The sequence below is a fragment of the Castor canadensis genome, chromosome 12, assembly GCF_047511655.1.
Source record: "Castor canadensis chromosome 12, mCasCan1.hap1v2, whole genome shotgun sequence".
Taxonomy (NCBI): domain Eukaryota; kingdom Metazoa; phylum Chordata; class Mammalia; order Rodentia; family Castoridae; genus Castor; species Castor canadensis.
In genome coordinates this window covers 127624030-127649825 of record NC_133397.1, presented here as the reverse complement: position 1 = coordinate 127649825, position 25796 = coordinate 127624030, and the positions used below count along the sequence as shown (strand labels likewise).

The 25796-nt window shown below is 42.9% G+C and overlaps 1 protein-coding gene across 5 annotated transcripts in view; it reads left to right on the top strand.

Annotated features, from left to right (window-relative positions):
• Tlcd4 (TLC domain containing 4) overlaps positions 1 to 25796 on the top strand; it is an 84193-nt gene that overhangs the window by 41443 nt on the left and 16954 nt on the right. For all 5 annotated transcript variants that reach the window (XM_074050948.1, XM_074050947.1, XM_020163943.2 and 2 more), the window contains exons 2-5: positions 5975 to 6131; positions 10617 to 10706; positions 13055 to 13113; positions 15063 to 15157. In XM_074050948.1, coding sequence (XP_073907049.1) covers positions 5986 to 6131; positions 10617 to 10706; positions 13055 to 13113; positions 15063 to 15157 — 390 coding nt within the window. In that variant the 5' untranslated portion in view covers positions 5975 to 5985. The remainder of the gene's footprint in view (positions 1 to 5974; positions 6132 to 10616; positions 10707 to 13054; positions 13114 to 15062; positions 15158 to 25796) is intronic.

The following is a 25796-nucleotide window of genomic DNA, read 5'->3' as shown; positions in this document are numbered from 1 at the left end:
GTTAGTGGCTGGGTGGAGGAAGGCCCAGGGAGAGGGTATTCCAAGAAGGAAGTGATCTAGAGTCTGATGTTACTGAGCGCTCAGGTGACATGAATGCTGCACATAGGCAGTGTTGACCTTAGCAATGGCTAGTGGCGGGGGATGAGACAAGGATGGAGTGGGTTGAAGATAGAAATGATGACAAATCTTTCTAGAATTCTGAAGGAGTGGAGGGTGCAAGAGGTCACAAGCATGAAAGTACGAGCAAGAGAGAGAAAGCCATCCTGGAAAAATTAGACTGTGGGACTGTGGACCTTTGTTTGGCTGGGACTGGAGCTTGCTTAAAAACTAACAGAGCCAGTTAAGGAGGAGAAAATGTAGGATAACGGGGAGCAAAAGATTCCTGAGAAGGCCAGAAAGGATGGAGCCAAAGTGCACAGGTGAGAGAGGCTGGTGTCAGATAAGGACAGATGGGCATGGATGGTGGCTTATGTAGTTGGTGGTGTACTGAACACTGTCACATGTTAGCTTTTGGGTTTTTCTGTGAAGTAGGATGGAGGTTATCTGTTGAGAAGGGGGATGGATGGTTGCAGGTTGAGAGGAATAGGGACGCTTTGGGATTTTACTCTGATCCAGCTTGGTTGGCCAAGGCTATGCGGCTGTAGCCCTGGCATGTTTGGTTCCTTCGTACTCTCAGGCTCACCGACTTCACCGTACTCTCAGGCTCACCGACTTCAATCCCTTCCTGTGTGCAACCATCTCCAACAGTCTCCAATTGTTCAGAGCTCTTGCAGAGAGAATAGTTGGGCACATCCAGAGTTTGGGTTTTTCCAGCTCTTGGCAATAGAAGGGAATGCAGGGTATTAATTAGAGCATTGAGGAAATCACAGTCTCTGGGGTCTAAGCTGATTACAGAAATAAGTTGAGGAAGCTTAAGGGGCTAGTGGTTTGGGGAAAAGCTGAGGTCAGCGGGCTTGAAGATGCTGGAAGGAAAGGAAATGGGTCAGCCAAGGGAACACTCGTGATGTGATGTTGGAGGCAGAAAACGGTGGGTGAGGGACAGTGAGGGGCTGTGGGAGAATGAAAGGGCATGGAAGAGGTGCTATCCCAGGTGAGCAGGAAAGGAGGTGTGGGCCGTCCACTCAGATGGGAAGTTGCTTGGGATGCTGAAGGGCTTGAGGGCCTGTGACCCAGGACAGTGTCTGAATGGTAGGAAGGGTTGGGAGGTTAGACCATGATACAGATGAGAGGGGGAGACCAAAAGGCATGTGGGTGTTTAAGGGGTGGGGAGTGGGGGAGTCAGGCCCTAAGGGGGAACCACAAGAGAAAGAGGGTACTCGGGTTACCTGCTGACTTAAGTGCAAGGCTAAGCGGCTACTACCTGAGAGGGTTGCAGAAGAGGAGCTCTTCAGCGTGCTCAAAGCAGAGGCCAAGGATGTAGCATGGCTTTCTGTGGCAAGCAGCGGTTGTAAAGAACCCAGTGGAAGGGTTGAGAGGCACAGGAGCTGATGGGCTGGACTGGGTCGAGGGCTGGAAGGAACTTTGGAACATGGCAAAGCCGCTTAGGTAGAGTACAGATTTCTGCAGTGCGTGCTGCCTGCGTGTTAAGGATGCAGTGATGAAAACAGATGAGTTAAGGGCTGAGCAGGCCAGAGGATTATCCTGACTCCCTCAGCTGGGGTGAAACAGGCCCAGGGATTTCTTGTCCTGCTGGCTGCTGGAGGTGGCTTGAGGGTGATCAGTTGCCCAGGGGTGCTCTCAGTACCCACAGGGCACTGTACTCCCCATGACAGCTGTGTTGGGTTACAACTGTGCTTGTCTCCAAGGTTGGTTTTTGTGTTTGGGATCTTAGATTGTCTCTCATTCATTTGAGCCTTTTATAATGATAAGATTGTGTGTGTGGTGTGTGTATGTGGCTGTTAGTAAGCTAAGTCCTGGAACTTGGGCATCTTTACCTTTTGAAAGTTTATTTCTGTTATATTTTGCCTTTGTGATTGGGATTCATTATTTCAGCTAACGAAGATCATATTGAAACCTGATTCTGTTAATGTAGTATATTAGCTATCTTCCCATCCCTGTGTTATTTGTAGATTAAGTAGTTAACATACAAATAATTTTAGAAACATACTTACTGAAACAGGACCAAAAAAAGAGAAAATCTCAGGAAATATTCCTCAGGTCGACTTGAGATCCTGGATCTATGCACAGCTTCTAACTTTTCAGCTGGCTGCAGGTTCCCCTGATTTAGTTATCTAGCCGTGTTACTTTGTATCATCCAAAAGGCCATCCTGAGAAATGTTCTAATCGTCACTAGAATATGTTGTCTGTTTGACATTCTCCAGTCTGCCAGAATTTGCCACTCAGTCATCTGTGGAGGTGAGGGACAGAAAGGCAGCAAGGCTGGCTGAGCAGCTCTAGGTTGGGTGGGAAACGTGTGGCAGTGCCATCCCCTGGGCTGTGGAATGAGCTGTGGAGGAAGCAAGTTTTGGGAGTTAATCTTGGGCCAGATAGAGCCTGAGGGGCTGCCAGGTGCCCATGTGCAGCCATCCAGAGGCCAGCTGACAGGCCACAGTGGTGCCCCGGGAGGTGGCAGGCTCACCTTAATTGCACCTAACATAAGCAGCGTTGACAGAGTGGGACATGGAGCCAGGCACAGCCTGTAGCGTGCAGGGATGAGTTTTGGAGTGGAGGTGGAGGTAGAAAGGTTGCCATGAAGGAGGAGGGCTCATGATGGCAGCCTTCATTTTCTCAATGAGGTGGGAAGAAACCATACGAGGGAGAGCTGGGGAGCATAGACCTGGAATCAATATGGGAAACAAGAAAGGCTTGCTGGGGTGGAAGAAGGAAGGCCAAGCATGAGTGAGGCGTTATTCACAGCCGAGAATTCTCTCTTCCCTGCTGCCTTAAAAACACACAGACTGCCTCCTCCCCACCTCTGGGTGCTAAGCTCCATGGCAGTGGTTCTGGCCTGGGAGTAGAGTTGTGTGTGTGTGTGGGTGTTGGGGGGGAGATGGCATTGGTGGTTCTCCGAGGATCCCTGTGCTTGCAAAGGAGTCACCACAGGCGGAACAGGAGTTATACTCATGGTTGAGCTGGGAGTCAGCTCTAAACTTAGTGGAACTGAGTCCTTTGGGCCTCAGCTGAAAGCAGCTTGTTGGGGTGTCAGTAGAAGGAAGGCATCCTCTATGTTCACCTTGGTGTCAGTGGACACCTCCTCACCATCCATGTGCATCTCTGCTGGCCACTGACTCCCTAGAGAGCAGGGAGTGTCTCCTTAGCAGCCTGTGGGTTTCTTTGCTCCCTTCCTGCCTTATAAGAGTGTCCCTCACATAGTATCCCAGACACCAGCAGAGAGCCTGGTATGTGGCAGACTGGTGACAGATGTTGAGTGAACTGTTCACTGTTAGTGACGACAGCCTCGGTGCTGGCTGCTCTGAAGCCCTCTTCAGAGCAGAGGGTGGAGATGTGTACCTCAAATTTCACGTGATTCGCTGCTGAGAAACAGCTTTGATGAAAGGCAAGCATCATTCTATCCAGCCGATCTCTGCAAGTTTCTCTGGTGTCCACAATTCCTGCTAACCAAGGTGGACTGACCATTCCTTGACACTCTTATAACTTCCCCAGCTGCTAGCCACAGAGGTGTGTGACCTAGGGCTAATGCTTCTCCCTTCCTGTCTTTTCCTCCACCAGATGTCACCAAGCCCAGAGCCCTTTACCTGCGTTAGGCAGGGGCATGGCTTGGTTTTATCCATTTTTACCATTTTCTTGCCTGAATGAATTTGGGCAACCACTCCCTACCAAGATTCTTGGTTTTCTGGGGATTTTTACACCAGATCTCTACATTACTCCTTGCTTATTAAGAAGCAAAGCTAAAAGGAGGACAGTTTGAATAGCTTCTGTCTGTCCAGCATTCAGTAGAACCGCAACTCAGAGATATGGTGCTCGTCATTTAATTTTAAATAAAACATTTTTTGCAAATGGAGACTTTCAGCATATGCCCCAGAGACTTCACTGAAATAAGTGTTTTGAAAGTATAAGCGATCTATGTAGAATAGCAGAGATTTAATACAAATCAGGCTGGATGGATAACACAGTTCTTCATGGTGAACAGTTGGAGGGCTTTTCAGTGTATTAAGAATTCATAAGCTGGATAATGATGCATGATAAAAATAAGTCTTAGGACGACTTTGGAGGAAGATGTTTGTGAAGTGCTCATGCTGAATTTTAACACAGGTTCACGGTCGCCCGTGCACCCTTGCTCCGAGGCCAGCATGGAGCCCCCAAGTCATCAGGGCCTGCTGTCCACACAGAAGACCAGGCTTTGCTCTTCCCAGTACTGACTCCAGTTTCTTCAGTTCTCTATCCAACTGGCCTCGAGTCCCATCAGCGTCAATCTTAGAAAAACATTTTCCCCTTCACGTCTCACCTAGCAGGTTACACTGATGTTTAATTTAATTTATATACAAAGCTTACTCTTATGTATTATTTCGTTAATTGCAAACCTAGGCTAAAAGGCCACAAGTTGAATTTTTTTCATACCCAATAAACACATGTTTGAACTTAAAAAGGGCAAATGAGCAAAGAAGTTAGTGGAGTCTCACAGAGAAGAATTGTAATATCAATAATTTCACCAACCACACACCAAAAGCAAAAAAAATGAGAAAAGGATTCATTACAGACGCAGGATCTGTGGGAAGGGCCTGTGTGGGGAGCCGGCTCTTATAAGGCTGTCCCTGTTGGAGGGAATGAAGTAGGGTTGTCACTGGTGCAGTCAGTGACTTGGTGTTTCTCTGTGAATTGACTTCAGTGGGCAAATTACTTTCTTCCCATTAGGCAGCTGGAAATGTATTGATTTGTGTCCTTTTCATCTGTGGGTCACCTGTCAGAGGCACAGTGTGGAAATGCTTCATTCACTGGGTGTGAACACATGCTTTCGAGTCTGAATGTGCCTAGGATTGCTGGCACCCAAATAAGGTTCAGCTAGTGGAATAGAAAGTGCGCTTGGAGTTGGGTAAATTTGTGCACGACTAATCTGCTAACTCTCTCTCAAATCTGGTGCTCTTTTATTTAAAAAAGTTCCAAAAAGAGGTAAAAAGCCATGGAGACTTTTTAGTAAAAACAAACAAAAAAAACCCAACCTACTAGTTTAGTGACAGTGGAGTTGTTCCTTTCTAAGACCGTCTTTTGTCCTGACTTTATTCTGTGTTAAATGTTCATCTCACTGTGCCTTTAGTTCTTGTTATGCAATTGGTTTTTGTTTTGCAAGCAATCTTCTAGAACTTCTGGCTTAAATGGTTCTTAGAAATTACCCAACTAACCCTCTCAAATGCATAGATACCAAATAGTGGAGAAATAAGGCCATTTATCCTAAATATAGTTAAAGTAATGTTATTAAAAGAATGAATTTAACTATGATATATTGTGAACACTTCGTAAATGTCACAGTGCACCCCCAGCACAACATTAATGTAATAAAAAAGGAGAAGAAAGAAAAACTGTAGTACTATAGCTTTCAGTTATAGTACTGGAAGTTTCTTGTTAATGTTTAGCTTTAGGACTTAGATTATTTTGAATATCATGATGTGAAAATGTCTTCTGAAATCTATAAAACTGAGATCTTTAAAAGAAGAGGTTTTCCCCTTTACATCCAAATATAAGACACATGACATAGATGGAAGAGGTGAAGGAGCATACATGCTTTTCTTTATGTTCTTACATTTGTGCTAAATTTAAAAATTACTAAAAGTAGAAGTGCCTAGTCTTTTAAAAATTAATCCAGACTGGGAACTGGTGGCCCACGCCTATAATCCCAGCTACCCAGGAGGGAGAGATCAGGACGATCAAGGTTCGAAGCCAGCGTGGGTAAATAGTTTGCGAGACACCATCTCGACAAAAACTGTCACAAAACTAGGGCTGGTGGAATGGCTCACAGGAAAGGCCCTGAGAAATCAGGTTTGTAATGAAGCAGCAATTAATGGGCACCTCTCCCTTACAGGCTGAAGAGCTATGGACACCACCACCTTCAACACCCTGTGCATCAGCTTCCTCACCTTCCAGTTCCTCTTCTATTTTGTAAGCCATTGGTTTTCAGCAAAGGTTTCTTCAGGCTTTACTCATCTCAGCGCTGAAAAGCAGATTGAATGGAACTCAAGGTAAAAAAAAACCCAAAAAATGTAACCAACTTTAAAAACTACTTTTATGAAATGAAATTATTTAAAGTATTTCAAAAAAAGTGTTTCATTTAGGGCCTCACAAAATTCAAGATAAACTATTTTTTTGACCTTAAGAATAAAAGAGAAGACAAGTAGATAGATCTCATACGAGAAAAGTTTAAGAATTCTTAATATCAAAAGGTGTTAGGAGAGCTGAGTGTGGTGGTGAGCATCTGTAATCCCAGCTACACCAGAGGGATGGGCAGGAGGATTGTGGTTTGAGGCTGGCCTTGGGCAAAAACCTGAGAAATAACTAAAAAAAAAAAAGGGCATGTGGCTCAAGTGGTAGAGCACCTGTGTAGCAAGCATAAGGTACCCCAGTACCTTATGTTCAAAACCCAAGTACCGCCAACAAAAAAAGTTAGGGAAGTTTTATTCAAGTTTCTGATGAAGTTGGGAAGATTGAGTAGACTGCAGCTGACTCCAGTCTAGTGACTGCAGTGACTCTTTGGACTATTTTTCATCCATTTGTGAAATAGTTATAATAATAACAAATGTATTCTTTGACAATGACAAGGAAAGGAACTTGCTGGAGTCGTGCGTAGCTTACACACAGAACGCTGCACAGTGCATATCCCATATGCGCACATCCTTCAGGAACTTTTCATTACACTTTGGACGCCTCCAGAATTTGTCTTTATTTTGTAATTCTTTTTTTTTTTTTCTTTTCTTTTTGGCTGTACTGGGGATTGAACCCAGGGCCTCATGCTTGCCAGGCAGGTGCTCTGAGCCACTCCCCAGTCCGTTTTATTATATAATTCTAAAGTTTAAAAAAACTACCTTTTAGATTTTTTAATGAAATAATTGGGAAAAGGGTTTGTCTACGGGCGAAGACATCTGGAGTTTTCATGAGTTGGTTGCGAGCTCTCATGTGCCAGGCATTCATCTGGCAAGGTGACAAACCCCAGTGCCTCCTCGGGCCACCTGCTCCTGTTGTCTCCTTGATGTTGGTGATAACCGTGAAGTACAGCAAGCGTCTCTCAAGTGGCTGCAGTTATTCTGCGCTGAAATCCCCCTTGAAGATGCGGGACCTTCCTGACAGGGTCTCAGGTTTTATTGGAGAACGGTCCTATTTGACCTGAATTCCCCTCTTTATTTTTTGAGCAGAGCTGGCTTTGCAGGCATTCACTTTTATGACTCAGACTGTGAATAATGAACTTATTATTTTGTTTGCACCTCACACTGATAGGTCTGATTCTTAAGTTCTGCAGTTCTTTTCATCTAAAGAGCAAAAAATCTTTTTTCTCCACGTTTCCAAAAAAATAAGGCGTGTGATTCTTTTGTCCTCTCATTAGTACGTGAATATTGTTCAAATGTGCCTCATTAGAGACACCATTACTTTCAAAACATCCTTTTCTAAAAATAGGCGGAATGGTGGTAAAGAGCAGGGGAGGGAGGGAGAGTCTCTGGTTAGGTTTTAAACCCCTGTCTTTATTTTGGCGGTACTGGGGTTTGAACTCAGGGCCTCACACTTGCTAGGCAGGTGCTTCACCACTTGAGCCACTCTGCCTGCCCTTGAATGACTTTCATCCCCTGTGTCCCATGGTTAGAATGGGTAAAGAAAGGCATTTGAGTCTTGGGTAATGCAAGCCAAAGAAATAGGGAGAGGAGAGTGAGCTGGAAGCAACGGTGAGGGTGAAATGGTGACATCTCCTCTAATTTATTCCTGCTTTCTCTGCCAGGGTGTTTATGTGGAACTTAATCTGGGAGGAAGAGAGGGCAAGGAAGGAGAAAATAGCTCTTTTTCCTAGCCAAATATAAGTTTATGTTTTAAAATTCAGCCTCCAGTCATGACGCCTACACCATTCTTCACAGTCCGGGGGCAGGTGTCTGGAAGCCAGGTCGAGGGAAACGGCAGGGGAACACACAAGATTATCATTTTAAATGGGAAATGCTTATACTTGTTGCTTTCCTGAAAACATACATACTTACAAGTATTACCAACATCCTATAATTTAAAAACATGAAGTTATTTATCACCAGCTGCTTACACACAGCCTAGGAAGTCCTATTGTGTGCAAACATTCCTAATTTTAAAAGTTGTCTCTCCAGAACTTAACTCTTGCTGGCTAGCTGTGTATTGATTGGAAATACTCCTGCCAGTGATTGGCGATAACTTGAACTTGCTGTTCTAATGAGGTCGGTCACTCCTTAAAAAAGTGCTGCCTCTTTCTAAGCACAGACATTTCTTTTTAACTCTTTTCGAAAACAACCCAAGTATTTTATTTGGGTGTTTATTCTTAGATGCTAGGAGTCTGCATCTTGTTCTGCAAGGGAACTGGAGTTACGAATGCAGCAGGCAACATCTCCTCACAGGGTGCTTAGCTTTCCTGAGATGGGTTAGTTCCCTGCCGCGTTCATTACTGAAGGCTGCTGTGCCTTCCTGTCACCTTGACCTCTCCACAGGGAAGGGCCCTGAAACCCAAGTGTCAGAAAGAAAAGAAAAAGGTGGGTTGTTTCAGAAAGCAAGCTTTTAAAATTAGTGAACACTGTCAGATTGGTAAGTAACACTGTGTCATTTTTGTTCGTGGAATTTTGAGTAGTCACAGAAAGCCACCTGTGTGATTATTTAGATGGAGTGGGTTTGTTTTTATATCGATAAATATACATTTTGATCTGCTGTCTCAAATGGAGTTCAGGTGTGCCTCCAAGACCCTTCCAGACTTGCAAACCAGATAAATTGGGTTAATTATTAACACTTCAAGAACAACCCTCTGCTGTTACAAAGGACTCTTTGTGGATGGATGGTTAAATTATTGAGATCTCTGTGAATTTAAGTATGACTTGGTGTGACATAGTCTACCTTTTTTTAGGAAAGTGCCATCTATTACATGTGTATACTTAATTTTCAAAGGCAAGGAAGATTTCTAATATCAATTCTATATTGGTTGATACATTTCTTTTATTTTTGCAGATTTGGGGTCCTATTGTAGAAATCTTTTGCATATGAGTAATTCCTAGTTCCTTCTTTCATGTTTTATCCCAGTGAAGAGAAACTTCAAACTTGCAAACTTTAGTAAAGATGTGAGTGATCTGAAATTGTTTAGAACAAAACTTCATTGTATGGATAATTACATAGAATCCTATGTAGGTCTTTTTTGGGGGGGGGATTGAACTCAGGGCTTCTCACCTGCAACCACACCTCCAGTCCATTTTGCTCTGTTTATATTGGCAATGGGGTCTCTCAAACTATTTGCCCAGGCTGGCCTCAAACTGCGATCCTCCCCATCTCAGCCTCCCAAGTAGCTAGGATTACATGGTGCCTGACTACATGCTTTAAGTAGTGCATCATAAAGCTTGGGTGTTGGTTGAATCATTGAATCACTGAATCATTGAATTACTAGCATGATATATTCATAGAAACATATTTTTCATTGAAGCCTTTTTCCTTTCATAAAAGAAAACAACCTGGGTCTTGTAAACATTTTGCTTTCGCTTGAATGTTAATTAATTTATTTATTTTGTGGTGCTGGGGTTTGAACTCAGGACCTACACTTTGAGTTACTCCATCTTTCTTTTTTTTTCTTTTTTTTTTTTTTTTGAGATAAGGTCTTGCAAACTGTTTGCCTAGGCTGGCTTTGAACAGTGATCCTCCTGATCTCCGCCTCCTGAGTAGCTGGGATTTACAGGCGTGAGCCACCAACGCCTGGCTGAGTATCTACTTTAAAAATGGATTTCTTAGCCAGGGACTGGTGGCTCACACTTGTATCCTAGCTACTTGAGAGGCTGAGTTTCTGAAGATTGCCATTCCAGGCCAGCCCGGACAAAAAAGTTTGCCAGACTCCCAATTCAGTGGGTAAAATCTGGGCGTGGTGGTGCATCCCTGTCATCCCAGCTCTGGCAGGAAGCATAAAATGGGGTGATCACAGTCCAAGGCAGCCTAGGCAAAAAATGAGACACTATCTGAAAAATAGCCTAAAGCAAAGACAGCTGGAGCTGCCTAGCACACGCAAAGCCCTGAGTAGCTGACGCCGCCAAAAGAAAAGAAGAATATGGTTGACACCAGCAGATTTGGACATCACCCCCTGACTGGAGCAGGGAACTGGTCCTGCAGTGATGCGTTGTTATGGGGACAGGGTGGGGCGGGGACGGGGCAGTGCGTGTTCCCATCATCAGTGTGCAGAAGATCTGACCACATCATCCTGTCTGCTCTGCTCGGAACTTGTAGCTGAGACGTGATTCCCCATTTTCTAGTGTGAAATCCCAGACCTGGGAGCTCTTCTGGCTGTATTCCTCCCAGAGTCACACTATGGCCTCGGATCTCTAAATGGCAACTGTGTGTCCTTCTCTGAGTTGGGCCCTGCACTGGAATTGGAAGGCTTTGCCTTGAGGTGTCAACTCTTTGAGAATGTTAACTGTCCACATGAACAAGTTACAATTTCTCATGGAATCTGAAATTGCTGTCTGGATCTTCTTCCATTTCAGGGTCGTGTCTACCTGTCACTCTTTGGTGGTGGGCACCTTTGGCCTGTACCTGTTCTTCTTTGACGAGCCGACTATTGCTGACCCTCTTTGGTAAGCACGCTCCTTCCAAGCTGCTTTTCATTTATACTTTGCTGTTAATTATTAATAAGGGTGTCAATTATTTTAAAACAGAAAACACAGTGATGGGGAATGCTTTATTAAAAAGCTTGTATTCAGACTTACCTTAGCAAAGTACATTAAAATGAATTTAGATGGACATAAAAGTGCTGGGGACCATTTTGCGTCAGTGTCACAATTGTCATCCAGAGCAAGGAGCCTACAGTGATCAGGTAAGCATTTGCCCCGTGTGAGTAAGATGGAGTTCCTGTAACCACAGCAAATCTAAGTCATTTTGAGCTAGGCCAGCCAGCCAGGATAAGATTTACTTAGTCTTTGTCTTCAAATCTGTGTTTGACCCATTGTTTGAGCTGGAAGAAATGAAATGAGAATTACAGATGGCCAGGTGAGAGGAACTGGTGCCACATGAGAACCACTAATAATTATTTATACTTTGGCAAGTATAAGCTAAGGTATAAGATAGGTTTGTTTTTTTTTTTTAATTTTTAAACAGCAGAAGTTCTGCAAGCTGTGTTTCCTGGCATGACACAAGAAGGTTGAGGTGGTGGTGGCACTGTTGTGGGGTGCATGGGGTTTGGGAACAGTTTAACCAGGTTTTACCCCACTATTTGACCACAGGATTTTTTCATAAGTATGATATTCCCATCAGTATTATACAACTGATAAGTTTTCATGGGGAAGATATTATTCAAAGTGAATCATTTTAGCAAATTTAGTTCATTGACCAGATTTTTCTGTCATCTACCTAATTAATTCCTAGCTTTAAATTTTTTTTCATGTTTAACTATAGTTTTTTTTTTTTTTTGGTGGTACTGGGAATCGAACTCGTGGCTTAGAGTTTGCAAGGCAGGTGCTCTAGACCAGAGCCAACCCCAGATCAGGATTGTAGCAGAGCCGGTTCTTCGGGGGAGTAAATTTGATAACAAAGATTTGTGCCTTTGCAAACGTCAACCTCACATTACTTTTGACATTTGTTTCTTTCGTGCTGTGCTTTATTCCAGATCTAAATTTCCTGGGTCACATTTGCAGAGCAAAACTTATAAAGAAAATGTGATTTGTGTTACAAATTTCCATTTGTGGTTTAGCTGTTCTCAGTTTTGTCTTAATTTTACTAGTAGTTCAAATTGTAAACCGAATAAAGGACCGAGTAGGGCAGAAGTGTGCCATCTTGATAACATGTAGGAATGTAAACAGCATGGTTAAATCGTCCACCTGACCATTCCCTAACTGGGGGATGACAGGCAGGTCCCTGTGGTCATTGGTAGAATGACGATGGTGACACTACATTGCCTCAAAGTCAAAGGTGATTTCCTTTTTATTTTATTAAGGTTTTGGCCATACTGGGGTTTGAACTCAGGGCCTCACACTTGCTAGGCAGGTGCTCTACCACTTGAGCCACTCTGCCTGCCCCAAGGGGGAGTCCTGATTCAGAATAAGGACTAAAAATTCAGCGTGTAGGAGTCTGTGAGTGTTTTTGGAAATAAATTCTATGCTTATAAATCTTTTGTCAGATTATTTTGGCCAAGTTTTAGCGCCTTCCTTGCGTGTATGTGTGGGGGTGTGTGTGTCTGTGTGTGTGTGTAAGAAGGACGGTCATTCGTGCAGTGAGAAGTGCCCTCTTATCTCACCCAGTTTACCATACACTGACAGGTGTAGAATGGATCCAGAGCTGACAACGAGACTGTCCTTGCTTAAGTCAACTCAGTGACCCTGCAGTCATCCTCCAGGTCCACTGGAAATGCCACCGATGGTCTGGGTGGTGGTTGCCCAGTGTAAAACAAAACCACCCTGCTGTGCCATTGATCTTGGAGTTTCTGAGAATAGTCCCAAAGGGCTTGGTTCTGCAAATGCACTGGATACTTGTAGCCACTGTCAGAAGCCCTGTTTTTAATATTGGGGACTCAGTGTAGCTTGGCTTTAAGTGGTTTTAGAGAATTCCAGCCTGGTGTGAAATCCAAGAGCTGATGTATCCTCAGGGAGATTTTGGAGGCTGCCTTGGGCCTACAGTAAACTCATGGTGAGGATGGGCCCCAGGTCTCCTGATAAGCGATTAGCTCACTTTGCCTTGGACAGGACACTACTAAATTTTATCTCGGCACCTGGGCTCATGTCACCCCAGGGACAGCGTACATCTGCTAGTGCTGGCTCCACAGGCTGCATCACAGCTCAGCTGAACTTTGTCATTTGTATTTGCAAATGGTGGCATCCACTGGGAATGCAAAGAAAGCATTTTGTTCTTTTAACTCTCGAGAGAAAAAGTAGCAGTTGTCTATAACCTGCATGCTTAAATAAAGAACTCTGTTTTGTTCTAAATACTGCAGGGGTGACCCGTCACTTGTGACTGTGAATATCGCCATTGCTTCCGGCTACCTCATCTCTGGTAGGTGATTCCTCGCTGTTTCTTTCTGAGCTGCTGCTGGGATTAAACAAAGTCCCCACAGTCTGCGGTGACTTGTCAGAGAAACAGCTTTGAGGATCTGTACAGAGGAGGATGGTGGCAGAACATGAAGCATTTTTCTTGACTGTCGGGTTCTCACTGCAGAGTGGTCTGTCTTCCCCCCAGCGAGTTTCCCTGCCATAATTTCTGTAATTAGTCAAGTTTAATTAAGTCTCAGGTCCACTGCTGGGCCCCTGAGATGTGACCCAATAGTCATGGTTTTTTATTGCTATTTTACAGTGTGCACACAGAACCATTTTAACCTTAGTCAGTCAAGGTCAAGGACTCTTTGCACTCCGTATTCTCTTCTGCTGTATTTTCTTTCATCTTGGGTGGGGTTGGAGCAGCATTTTTCAAAATCATCCAGAGGCCAACAAAGTTGAGAATGTGCCATTTTAGCTGCAATTTGAAATCATTTTAGATCCTATTAAACAAGAGAAACAACAGAATCATGATTTGGGTATTTATATAGGATCCTTATTTTGTAATTTTTCAACTTATTAAGTAATGGAAAGAAAATCCAAATAAAAATGGTATATGAAAGAAAAATGATAAAGACAAGTGACAAACTCAGCAGAAAAATTTGTGCCACCAAGATGTGAATTGTAGCAAAGGTAATTAGATGATATCAGAACAAGTAATTCATTAGGAGGAAGAGACTCATTTTGAAGAGAAATAATGGATAGACCACTGGATTATTTGTAGCCCAATTATAAGTGAATCTTGTGAACACATGAGGAAAAAGATTTGCTCATTTGACACAAAGTGGTGTCACTGAGGGTCACATGAATCTCATAATATGCCACCATGCTGGTTATTTTGACTGTTGTCCAGTCAGAGAAGTCACTTTCAATGAAGTCTTGTATGCAAGACATTTGATTAACTTTTCCCCAAATAAGATAAGAATCCAAAAAAAAAAAACCTTACAAACAAGAGTAGTGAGCTGCAACAAACTTTTCTGAACCAAACTGAATGAAAAGTGAGTTCATTTTATTCTTCCTATAGAATACGTTAGAGTTGTTTCCGTATAAAGTGGTGACGAAAGAGTAGACTACAGCCAAAATGTGTAAGAAAAATGGGTGTGCTTAGCAAGGGCATCAGACATTTGATGGCTGTGAGCTGCTGCTTTCTAAATATTCACGTCTGGTTCTGTATTAGCAATTTTTGTTTTGTAAACAGAAGGTCCCTACATTCTGTAAAACCTGAATCGTGACCTGGTCTCCCTCCACAAAGGCCACTTGCTTCCATGTCTGCATTCCATGCTGAACTGTTTGGTAACGAACATGGTCGTGCTCACCCTCGAGCAGCTTCTCTTTGGTTAAACTAAGCCATGTCGTGGTATCTAGGCTCAGAATCTTTTGGAGGGAAATCAGTGCTTGCCTTCTTTGTTCATGTTTCTTACCAGTCATAGTTCGTCCTGCTTTTACTGTTTTGAATGTATATTTAATTGCATTCTTTGTTAGTTAAATGTTTTTGTGGGCTTTGTGTTATCAGTGAGTTAGTCATGTGGTACCTTTTCTGCCACTATCCTAGTCTGTCTGCATCTTTGCAGTGGCAAAATGATCACTTAAGCTTATTTTTATTGGCTATATTTTATTCTATTTAACCCTGGGAACATTATTCGTTTATACTTTCAGCAAATGTGTTATTCTGTAGGTCGGGGCCTGCGCTAGGTTCTGAGGGAGGAAAGATGCCCACAGCCGGGCGCTGTCCTGGTGGGTCCTGGTGGGTCCTGGTGGAGTGGGCAGCACTGGCACTCGGAGCAGGTGGTCTGGGAGGGTGGGCAATGGGTAGGTGGCAGACATCGAGGAGCTGACGAGAGGACAGGCTGAGTGCCCCTATGACCCCATGCAGACATCTGCCTGTGTGATGTCTTGTTCTCCTTCCTACAGATCTGGTGATCATCCTTTTTAACTGGAGTGTGATTGGCGACAAGTTCTTCGTGGTCCACCACTGTGCAGCACTGTATGCATACTACTTTGTAATGGTGAGTGCCGGGTCACAGCAGGGACTTAGTGACGGTGAGCCTAAACACACCAGTCTCAGTTTATAAAGACCATCTTCACATGCCCTCGGGGGTCACTAACCTGATGCACTATCTTGTTTTGTTACCTAAAATGCCACCCTTACATGGGCTTCTGCTTATACAAATGCCCTGAGACCGGCAGGTGACCCACTTAAAAACTTTGGGATCGTATCTTTCTAGACGCATTTGTCATTTGAAAACCAGGATCTGCACAGACTTCTGATATCTAGCTAAAAGATTTCTGTCTAATTCCATGTTAATTCATAATTACTTTTATGTAGGCTTGATCTTGATTCATGGGGGAATCTTGCTTGGAGACTTTATCGGAATTCCACGTCTGAGTTTTGTGGGTTTTTTCCCACGAGGCCAAGTCTTGCTATGTTGCCAGGGCTGGCCCCAAGTTTGTGGGCTCAAGCCGTCCTCCTGCCTCAGCCTCCACAGCAGATGGGGCTACAGTGCTCTCTGCTGCACCTGCTGAAGACCCGGGGTCAGCAGAGGATGCTTGTCACGAATCTCAGGCACGAAGTCATTTAAACTCTACTTCTAAAATCAATCTTCTACATAGGCATTTATAAACTAGCCACTTTGTGTCATATACGCTTGTCTGTTTGCAATGTCATATCATACATTTGTCAGCTAGCAACCTCAAATCATATCAATTGTAAACTGGTCACTTTATACATATGCATTTGTAAACCAAACTATCAACTCTGTAACACACATGTTTGTATTGACTTTGCACCCTGCACGTCTGTTAGGTTTCTCCATGATCACAGTTTTCCCACCTAGGTACACCAACCAGCTCAGGATAGAGATTTGTGAATATCAGAAACAAACTAGAATTCTGTGTAAGACAAGGTAATACAATTCTGTTTTTTCCCTTTGAAACTCATGGGTGACCTCTGGCTTCTCTTTCCTTGTTCAGAGTTTCTAAAAATCCTTATATAAGTGGTTATTAGTGATTATTTGGAGGATTTTAAAACCCATATGAATGTGTACATGTTCTGTTTTCGCTTTTATTGATTCACACGAAGAGAGCTAGTGAGTCAGAGTTGACCTGATGTCATTTCTGCAAGAATCATGTATCAAAACACCTCTCCTGTTACCTGTGCGTCACAAATCTGATGTATGTTTTGAAACTGTCCTTCCTTTAATGTGTAAATAAGCACGTAGATATCAAAAGTTCCCTGTAATTGCTTTATTTTTGGAAACAGTAGGCTCTTTTTAGTGGCATGCCCTTTGTCATTTTCTTAAAAATTTCAAGAGACTGTGTAATGCTGGGTAGATACTCATTGTTTACAGGCCTTAGGCTGTTCGTATACTGACATTTGTGTCCTGAGCACTTTTGCTAAGAAAGAGAGGCAATCTGGCCGACAAAATCCTGCGTTCAGTGTCTTCATGCTGCAATGAAGCATATTCCCTGAATGCGAGTCACAGATGATCAGGGTACTTTGAAATGAAGATGACCAGATGAAAGCTGCCAGGTGACTTGTGTGCAGTTTTTAGCATGGACATCATGAACGGCTGTTCTGTCTTGGCCGCTCACAGCACAGACTTTGCAAATGGCACGTGGATTGGCAAATTGAAGGTGTCCGTGAGATGAGTTTCTCCTCACACTGCTACGCCTTTTTAAAAAGTCACATGCATGCTGGAGTTTTATTTAGTGAGTTGATAAGGGAAGGCATCCCACTGCAAGTTTTTTCTAAAACTGTTGCTCTTTTGACATCTTTGTTCTGTGATTTCAATATGAAATAAATGTATCGATTCATAGCAGGACAAACTAGAGGAGGGATAGTTGGAATGGGGAACGCTCTTATTCTGGAGCTTCCTCTTGCTCGTTGCATACAGGAGACCCATGCACAAATTTCCCACTTGATTCATGTGTTTGCCATTCTCAGAAGGCTAGCGAAATTCTTACTGCTATTTTCTGCTCTAAATGCTCATGAAATTCTTATCACTTATGAACTTGCATCTGGAAGGCGTTTCGACTTGATAATTCTGCCACTGTCGAAACTCTTCTTAAAAAACGATTTTGTTACTGGAACTAAATACAACTTAAAGTCGCAAAGAGAAGCAAAGCCTGTAGGTTTTAAATGTGTGCCTTGCTGAAGAAATAGTTGAAGAGTAAGATCCTTTTGGATTTAAGGTATTATAGGTCTATCTAGGTTATGTAATGTCTTGAGCACTATTTTGATAGCTCTCTGTGCTAAATTTACTGGAGTTTTAAAATCCTCTGACAGGAATTTAGAGCTATGGAATCCATTCTGTCTGTATAGAGAGGTAAAATCCTGCAGCTCTTCCTGATGTTCAGCTCTCACTGCTAGGGAAGAGGGAAGGCGATTACTCAGCAAGGTCCCATTCTCCTATTATAAGGGAGCAGGACATATTTGTGCCTTAATGTCTGTTTTTTTCTTTTTTCAGTACTGGGGCTTGAACACAGGGCCTTCCACCAGCTTAACTTGCAGTGTTTTTCAGAGAGGATCTCGAATTTCTGTGCAGGGCAGGGCTCCCACCACCCTTTTTTTTTTTTTTTTTTTTTTTTTGTGGTACTGGGGCTTGAACTCAGGGCCTTCACCTTGAGCCACTCCGCCAGCCCAATTTTTTGTGACCTATTTGTCTGGGCTGGCTTTGAACCATGATCCTCCTGATCTCTGCCTCCTGAGTAGCTAGGATTACAGGTGTGAGCCACTGGCACCCGGCTCCTGCCACCATTAGAAGTTGGGAATACAGGTGTGTACCACCACGTCTGGCTTGTTTTTGACTTGGGTCTTGCTGACCTTTGTCCTGTTGGCTTTCAAACCACCATCCTCTGACTCCACCTTCCAGTGGCTGAGATTACAGGCTTGTGCCATCATGCCCAGCCACGAATGACTTCTTTTTAAGGACACGCACTGTCCTTAGTACACCCCTTCTGACTTCTTTGGTATGCTCAGGTTTTTTCTGTGTCCCTTGTGTGTCACCTCCTTCCCTAGTCAACTATGGCCATAGATCATGAGCAACAATGCATTTGGAAAATAAGTAAACTGGAAAATCAGTGAGTAGGTGTCGGTTTCCAGCTCTGTGTTGTAGGAGCCCTGGAACCCAGTCTATTAAAAATTCTGCAATTCAGGAAGAAAATTTACTTCCCAGCGGCTCTTCATGCGTTTATTGAAGGGAACTTAGTGCAGTGCGACACCTATGGGTGAGGCTTTCTGTTTAATTCTACACTGTAAAAACAATTTGCAAGCAGTTGTGCAGGAAGTGGTATTGAAAGATTTGTCAATACCACATTCACTGAAGTGGTAGCTTAGGAGAGGGACTATTAGGGAAAAAACTGGCCTGATATTCAGTCTTAAAAAAAAAAATGTCTACAGCAGTGTCCTGAAATACATGCTACACAGTAACATCTTATTAACAGTGTTACAAAAGAGAGACTCGCTTTGAAAGATTTTAATAGTATGTCTGCATTCAGCTGCACGTAACTCTTGCATTCCCCCCTCTGTACGGTGAGGACAGACTTAAAGAAGAAATCAGGTCACTATAGGAACGATTATAGCATCGTTTCAAACGATAACAAATCTCAAAAATTCCCTCGGTGGGTTGAAATCAGCCACCTCCTAAGCTAGCTTCCTAAGGCAAGATTCAGTGCGAAGTTCGGCGTGGTTTCTCTCCCACCGAATTTACGTTCAGGAAAACATGCTAGGTATTTAACCAAGGAAAACCATCATTAAAAACTCAACATGTTAGCTAATCTGTTTTCCTAACTGAAAGAAAAGATTTTTTAAACTTTCTTACATAGTAGCGGGGACTCGGCCGGCAGCAGTAGGGTTTGGGAGGCGTTTTACTGGTGTTGCTATAGCTCATGTAGAAACCTGCAGAGAGACACAGACACGGTTGACAGCTCGGCTATGGCATTTACATTCACACGTGTGTGCAAGCACGTGTGCTTTGTTTTGGAATTCATTCCAACACTGACCGTTTGACGAGGACTGTTCGATGTGGCCATTCCCACCACTCCTGTACCAGCGCAGCTCCGGCGAGGCCTCCTCCTTCTTGTTCCTCTGTGGGCACACAGTGTCCTCTGGGAGTTACGTAGTGGAATTACCTTAGCAGAGCTGTCTCCTCTTTGTTGACTTTCGAATCCTGTTTTCCTTTTCATATGGAAATAAGCAGGGACTTAATGAGGACAGGAGGAAAGAAGGCAGCTGATGGGCTGGACTGTCACCAGCTGGCCAAGGGCTCTTTTGCTCTGTTTGGTGGAAATTGTGAATAGCAAGCTGCAGCTCTCTGTCAGCAGCTCCAAGCTCGGGGTCAGGAAGGCTTCACTCTCAGTGTCATAGCGGGGGGTTTTAAGGGCCAGAGGCTCAACTCCCAGAGCTAGTGTGATGGTTCCAAGTGCAGGGTGTCAGCTAGCATGGCAACTCGGGGATGCCCCTCGGCGGCTAGCACAGTACCACTTGCTCAGTGGCTTTCTGGGACTCTTAGAATAGCCCTGGCTGGTGGCAATTCTGCAGTCCCCACTCTCCACAGGCCCCCACCTTCCACGGTGGGCACTGGTGGCTCCAGTAGCTGGATTACCCCAAGTTTCCCAGCTATTTGGAAGGCTGAGATCCGGGAGGATCACGGTTTGAGACCAGCCTGGGCAAATAGTTCATAAGAGCCCCATCTCCAAAATAACCAGGGAAAAATGGACTGGAGAAGTGGCTCAAGCAGTGGAGTACCTGCCTTGCAAGTGTGAAATCCTGAGTTCAAGCCCCAGTCCAATCAAAAAGAAAAATAAGAATGTACATCAAGTTCTGTCTGTAGTTACCTCTGGAGAATCAGACCCCAAATATCTACAAACTCAGACTATTTTTTACAAACATCTATATTTGAAGAAAAAATAAAGTCACACAATAAATCTTTTCATTCCCTCAATTACTGTATATTACCGACTTATCGCTGGGTGATAGTTCATTTTCTGTTTTTGTTATTGTTTGAGACAGAGTCTCACCATATAGCCCAGGTTGGCCTTGAACCTGTGATCCTCTTGCCTCAGTCTTGGGAGTTCTGGGATCACAGATGTGCACTACCACAACTAGTGGTTTAATATTTTAGAAGTCCTAGCTCCCCAGTTGAAACCACAGGTTCCATGACACATACGCTGATCCCCGACCCGCACCTCTCTTAGTTCAAAATATCCTAACCTTACCATTCTCCTTAGTCCTGGTTCCAACCAAATTCACCCAGAATAAGTCTACTCTCTTTTTTACTCACGGTCCTCTCACATCTCTAGGGCTGTTCCAAAGCCACCCTGTCTTCTCTCTTGCCTTTTCAGTCTGACATCCCTGGGTCCTTTGATTGACAGTCATAAGACAATAGCCACCACTCTTACCTCCCTCTGCAGCTAGCTGGCTGCTCTCCCTCGCAGTTCTCCCCCAGACATACGCAGAATTAGGGACCCAGATATGGAGATATTGGGTGTGGTCTGCGGTGTTCCGGTCACATACCCACCTCCCGATGGGCTCTGAGTTCCAAAACAGCCTCTTGACAAGGTGTGACGCCCTATCTACCGGCTCGACTAGCGTGTGGTCACATCCAGGCCATGCAGTGCTTACACATCACAAACCTAACTGCAGACCTTCACGTTTCTCACTGCTCATTGTCATCTACTTGCTCCTGACTGTTATTCCAGCGTGAAGCTTTTTTTTTTAATAAAAAGTAAATATTGTCCAATGTATTACTCATCTTTCCTTCTAACTTTTTAAATCTTCTTCCTAACTTTTTTCAATCACTGAATAAGCCTTGGGTATTTTTCTTACTTTTCTATTGTGGTAAAATATACATCACATTAAATTTACCCTTTTTACAACTTCTTTTTTTGCCAGACCTGGGGTTTGAACTCAGAGCCTCACACTCACTAGGCAGATGCCCTCCCACTTGACCCACACCTCCAGCCCTTTTTGCTTCAGCTATTTTTCACACAGGGTCTCGTGCTTTTACCTCAGTCTTTCCTCTCTGCATCCTGAGTAACTGGGCCCCTTTTGACAATTCATTGGCACTAAGTACAGCCATTACCACTCCCCACCTCCAGAACTTCCAGATACCCACCGAACAACCCCATCTGCCCAACCTGGGTAACTTGGTACTCTATTTTCTGTCTCAATGAACTTGATTATTCTGGGTCCCTGATATAAGAATAATCACATGATAGGCTTGCTTTTTTTCAGGGGGAGAACCGGGGGTTGAACTTGAGGCCTCACACTCACCAGGCAGTTGCCCTACCACTTGAGCCATGTCCAAACCCTGTTTGCTTTGGTTTTTTCTGAGATAGGGGCTCGTATTTATGCTGCAGTTGAATGCAGTTACTTATTCTTCTAAATGCTTCTTTTTTTGTTTGGCTGTTTGTGTTTTTGTTTTGTTTGAGACAAGGTTCCAATAAGTAGCTGACCAGGCTGGCCTTGAACTCACTGCAGAGCCCAGACTCATGATTCTCTGCCTTGCTTCCTGAGTGCTGAGATTATAGGTGTGTGCCACCATGCTGGCTCTAACCTCTTCTTAATTCAAACATCCCAACCAGTCCTTTTGGACAAAGTCATCTAAGCTTTGAATAAGTCACCTTTTCTTAAATTAAAAAGCACACAGAATATGAAGTTGAAACATGAATGGCAAATTGTGGCCTATATTTTTACAGCACTTGTTTATCTAGATAAGTTAGAGAGGTCAGACTTTGCTCTTTTTTTGTTATATCCCTGTGTTGCTAGCTGTACTTGTGATTTCTATTTACATATTTAAAATGAGTTTATGCTGGCAGAGTGGCTCAAGCAGCAAGAGCGCCTGCCTAGCAAGCATGAGGCCCTGAGTTCCAATCTTACTGCTACCAAAAAAAAAAAATAGAGAAAAGTTCAGCACTAAAATGAGTTTATAATGAAGTTGGGAGCAGCTTACCCAGGGAGCCATGGTTTTATCATTTACCACTAAAGACCCCGCAACCCAGGAAACCCCTTCCGCTGATGTGAACACACCATGGCAACCAGGATCAGCAGGTCACAATAACAGATGATCTGGACCAAGTGCGCTGTAACTACAGACAGTAGCAACCGTCCTTAACTTTGCCTGCTGGACTCACCTGGGAGATCTGAGTTGAGGTAGCGTCTACTTAATCTCCAGCAAAGGGAATACTCTGCCTGTATTCTTAAGAGCTCACAGAATGAAAATGAGAACGACCTTGATACCAACACCAGAAAGCCCCAGACATCGCTGCAGAAGGTTAACATTGGGCCACGCATAGTGGCTCGCACCTCTACTAGGAGGCAGAGATTGGGAGGATCACCAGTCAAGGCCAGCCCTGGCAAACATTTCATGAGGCTTCATCTCAAGCAGTGGCTGGGTGCAGTGGCACACACCTGTCATCCCAAGAGCAGGGGGAGGGTTGGGGTAGGAGTGGAGAAAGCACAAATAGTATTGAAGCCCAGGCTGACCAGGCACAAAGTGTCTCCCTCTCTCTAACCAATGCAAAAAGGGCTAGAGGACAATGGCCCCCGAAAACAAGCAGGAGTAGCAATACTTATCTCTGACAAAGTAGACTTCAAACCTACATTGATCAAACGAGATAAAGAAGGACATTCCATACTAATAAAAGGGGAAATAGACCGAAAGGAAATAATAATCATCAATCTGTACGCACCCAATGTCAACGCACCCAATTTCATCAAACATACCCTGAAAGACCTAAAAGCATATATAAACGCCAACACAGTGGTTGTGGGAGACTTTAACACCCCATTATCATCAATAGATAGGTCATCCAAAGAAAAAATCAATAAAGAAATCCAAGATCTAAAATATGCAATAGATCAAGTGGACCTAGTAGATGTCTACAGAACATTTCATCCAACTTCTACACAATATACATTCTTCTCAGCAGCCCATGGAACCTTCTCCAAAATAGATCATATCCTAGGGCACAAAGCAAGCCTCAGCAAATATAAGGAAATAGAAATAATACCGTGCATACTATCTGACCACAATGCAGTAAAAGTAGAACTCAACAACAAAAGTAAAGACAAAAAACATGCAAACAGCTGGAAACTAAATAACTCATTACTTAATGAAGAATGGGTCATCGATGCAATAAAAGAGGAAATTAAAAAGTTCCTGGAAGTCAATGAAAATGAAAACACAACCTACCGGAACCTATGGGAAACAGCTAAGGCAGTCTTGAGAGGAAAGTTTATAGCCATGAGTGCATATATTAAAAAGATTGAAAGATCCCAAATCAATGACCTAATGATACATCTCAAACTCCAAGAAAAACAAGAACAAGCAAATCCCAAAACAAATAGAAGGAGAGAAATAATAAAAATAAGAGCTGAAATCTATGAAATAGAAACCAAAAAAATCATACAAAGAATTAATGAAACAAAAAGTTGGTTCTTTGAAAAAATAAACAAGATCGACAGACCCCTGGCAAACCTGACTAAAATGAGGAGAGAAAAAACCCAAATTAGTAGAATGAGGAATGCAAAAGGGGAGATAACAACAAACACCATGGAAGTCCAGGAAATCATCAGAGACTACTTTGAGAACCTATATTCAAATAAATTTGAAAATCTAAAAGAAATGGACAGATTTCTAGATACATATGATCATCCAAAACTGAACCAAGAGGAAATTAATCACCTGAATAGACCTGTAACACAAAATGAAATTGAAGCAGCAATCAAGAGTCTCCCCAAAAAGAAAAGTCCAGGACCTGAAGGATTCTCTGCTGAATTCTATCAGACCTTTAAAGAAGAACTGATACCAACCCTCCTTAAACTGTTCCATGAAATAGAAAGGGAAGGAAAACTGCCAAACACATTTTATGAAGCCAGTATTACACTTATCCCAAAACCAGGCAAAGACACCTCCAAAAAGGAGAACTATAGGCCAATCTCCTTAATGAACATTGATGCAAAAATCCTCAACAAAATAATGGCAAATCGAATTCAGCAACACATCAAAAAGATTATTCACCACGACCAGGTAGGCTTCATCCCAGGTATGCAGGGGTGGTTCAACATACGAAAATCAATAAACGTAATAAACCACATTAACAGAAGCAAAGACAAAAACCACTTGATCATCTCAATAGATGCAGAAAAAGCCTTTGATAAGATCCAACATCATTTCATGATAAAAGCTCTAAGAAAACTAGGAATAGAAGGAAAGTTTCTCAACATTATAAAAGCGATATATGACAAACCTACAGCCAGCATTATACTTAACGGAGCAAAATTAAAACCATTCCCTCTAAAACCAGGAACCAGACAAGGATGCCCACTATCTCCACTCCTATTCAACATAGTACTGGAATTCCTAGCCAGAGCAATTAGGCAAGAAGAAGGAATAAAAGGAATACAAATAGGTAAAGAAACTGTCAAAATATCCCTATTTGCAGACGACATGATCCTATACCTTAAAGACCCAAAAAACTCTACTCAGAAGCTTCTAGACATCATCAATAGCTATAGCAAGGTAGCAGGATATAAAATCAACATAGAAAGATCATTAGCATTTCTATACACTAACAATGAGCAAACGGAAAAAGAATGTATGAAAACAATTCCATTTACAACAGCCTCAAACAAAATCAAATACCTAGGTGTAAACCTAACAAAAGACGTGAATGACCTCTACAAGGAAAACGATACACTTCTGAAGAAAGAGATTGAGGAAGACTATAGAAAGTGGAGAGATCTCCCATGCTCATGGATTGGTAGAATCAACATAGTAAAAATGTCAATACTCCCCAAAGTAATCTACATGTTTAATGCAATTCCCATCAAAATTCCAATGACATTCATTAAAGAGATTGAAAAATCTACTGTGAAATTTATATGGAAACACAAGAGGCCACGAATAGCGAAGGCAATACTCAGTCAAAAGAACAATGCAGGAGGTATCACAATACCTGACTTCAAACTATATTACAAAGCAATAGCAATAAAAACAGCATGGTACTGGCACAAAAACAGACATGAAGACCAGTGGAACAGAATAGAAGATCCAGATATGAAGCCACACAACTATGAGCAACTTATCTTTGACAAAGGAGCTAAAAATATACGATGGAGAAATAGCAGCCTCTTCAACAAAAACTGCTGGGAAAACTGGTTAGCAGTCTGCAAAAAACTGAAACTAGATCCATGTATATCACCCTATACCAAGACTAACTCAAAATGGATCAAGGATCTTAATATCAGACCCCAAACTCTTAAGTTGATACAAGAAAGAGTAGGAAATACTCTGGAGTTAGTAGGTATAGGTAAGAACTTTCTCAATGAAACCCCAGCAGCACAGCAACTAAGAGATAGCATAGATAAATGGGACCTCATAAAACTAAAAAGCTTCTGTTCATCAAAAGAAATGGTCTCTAAACTGAAGAGAACACCCACAGAGTGGGAGAAAATATTTGCCAATTATACATCAGACAAAGGACTGATAACCAGAATATACAGGGAACTTAAAAAACTAAATTCTCCCAAAACTAATGAACCAATAAAGAAATGGGCATGTGAACTAAACAGAACTTTCTCAAAAGAAGAAATTCAAATGGCCAGAAAACACATGAAAAAATGCTCACCATCTCTAGCAATAA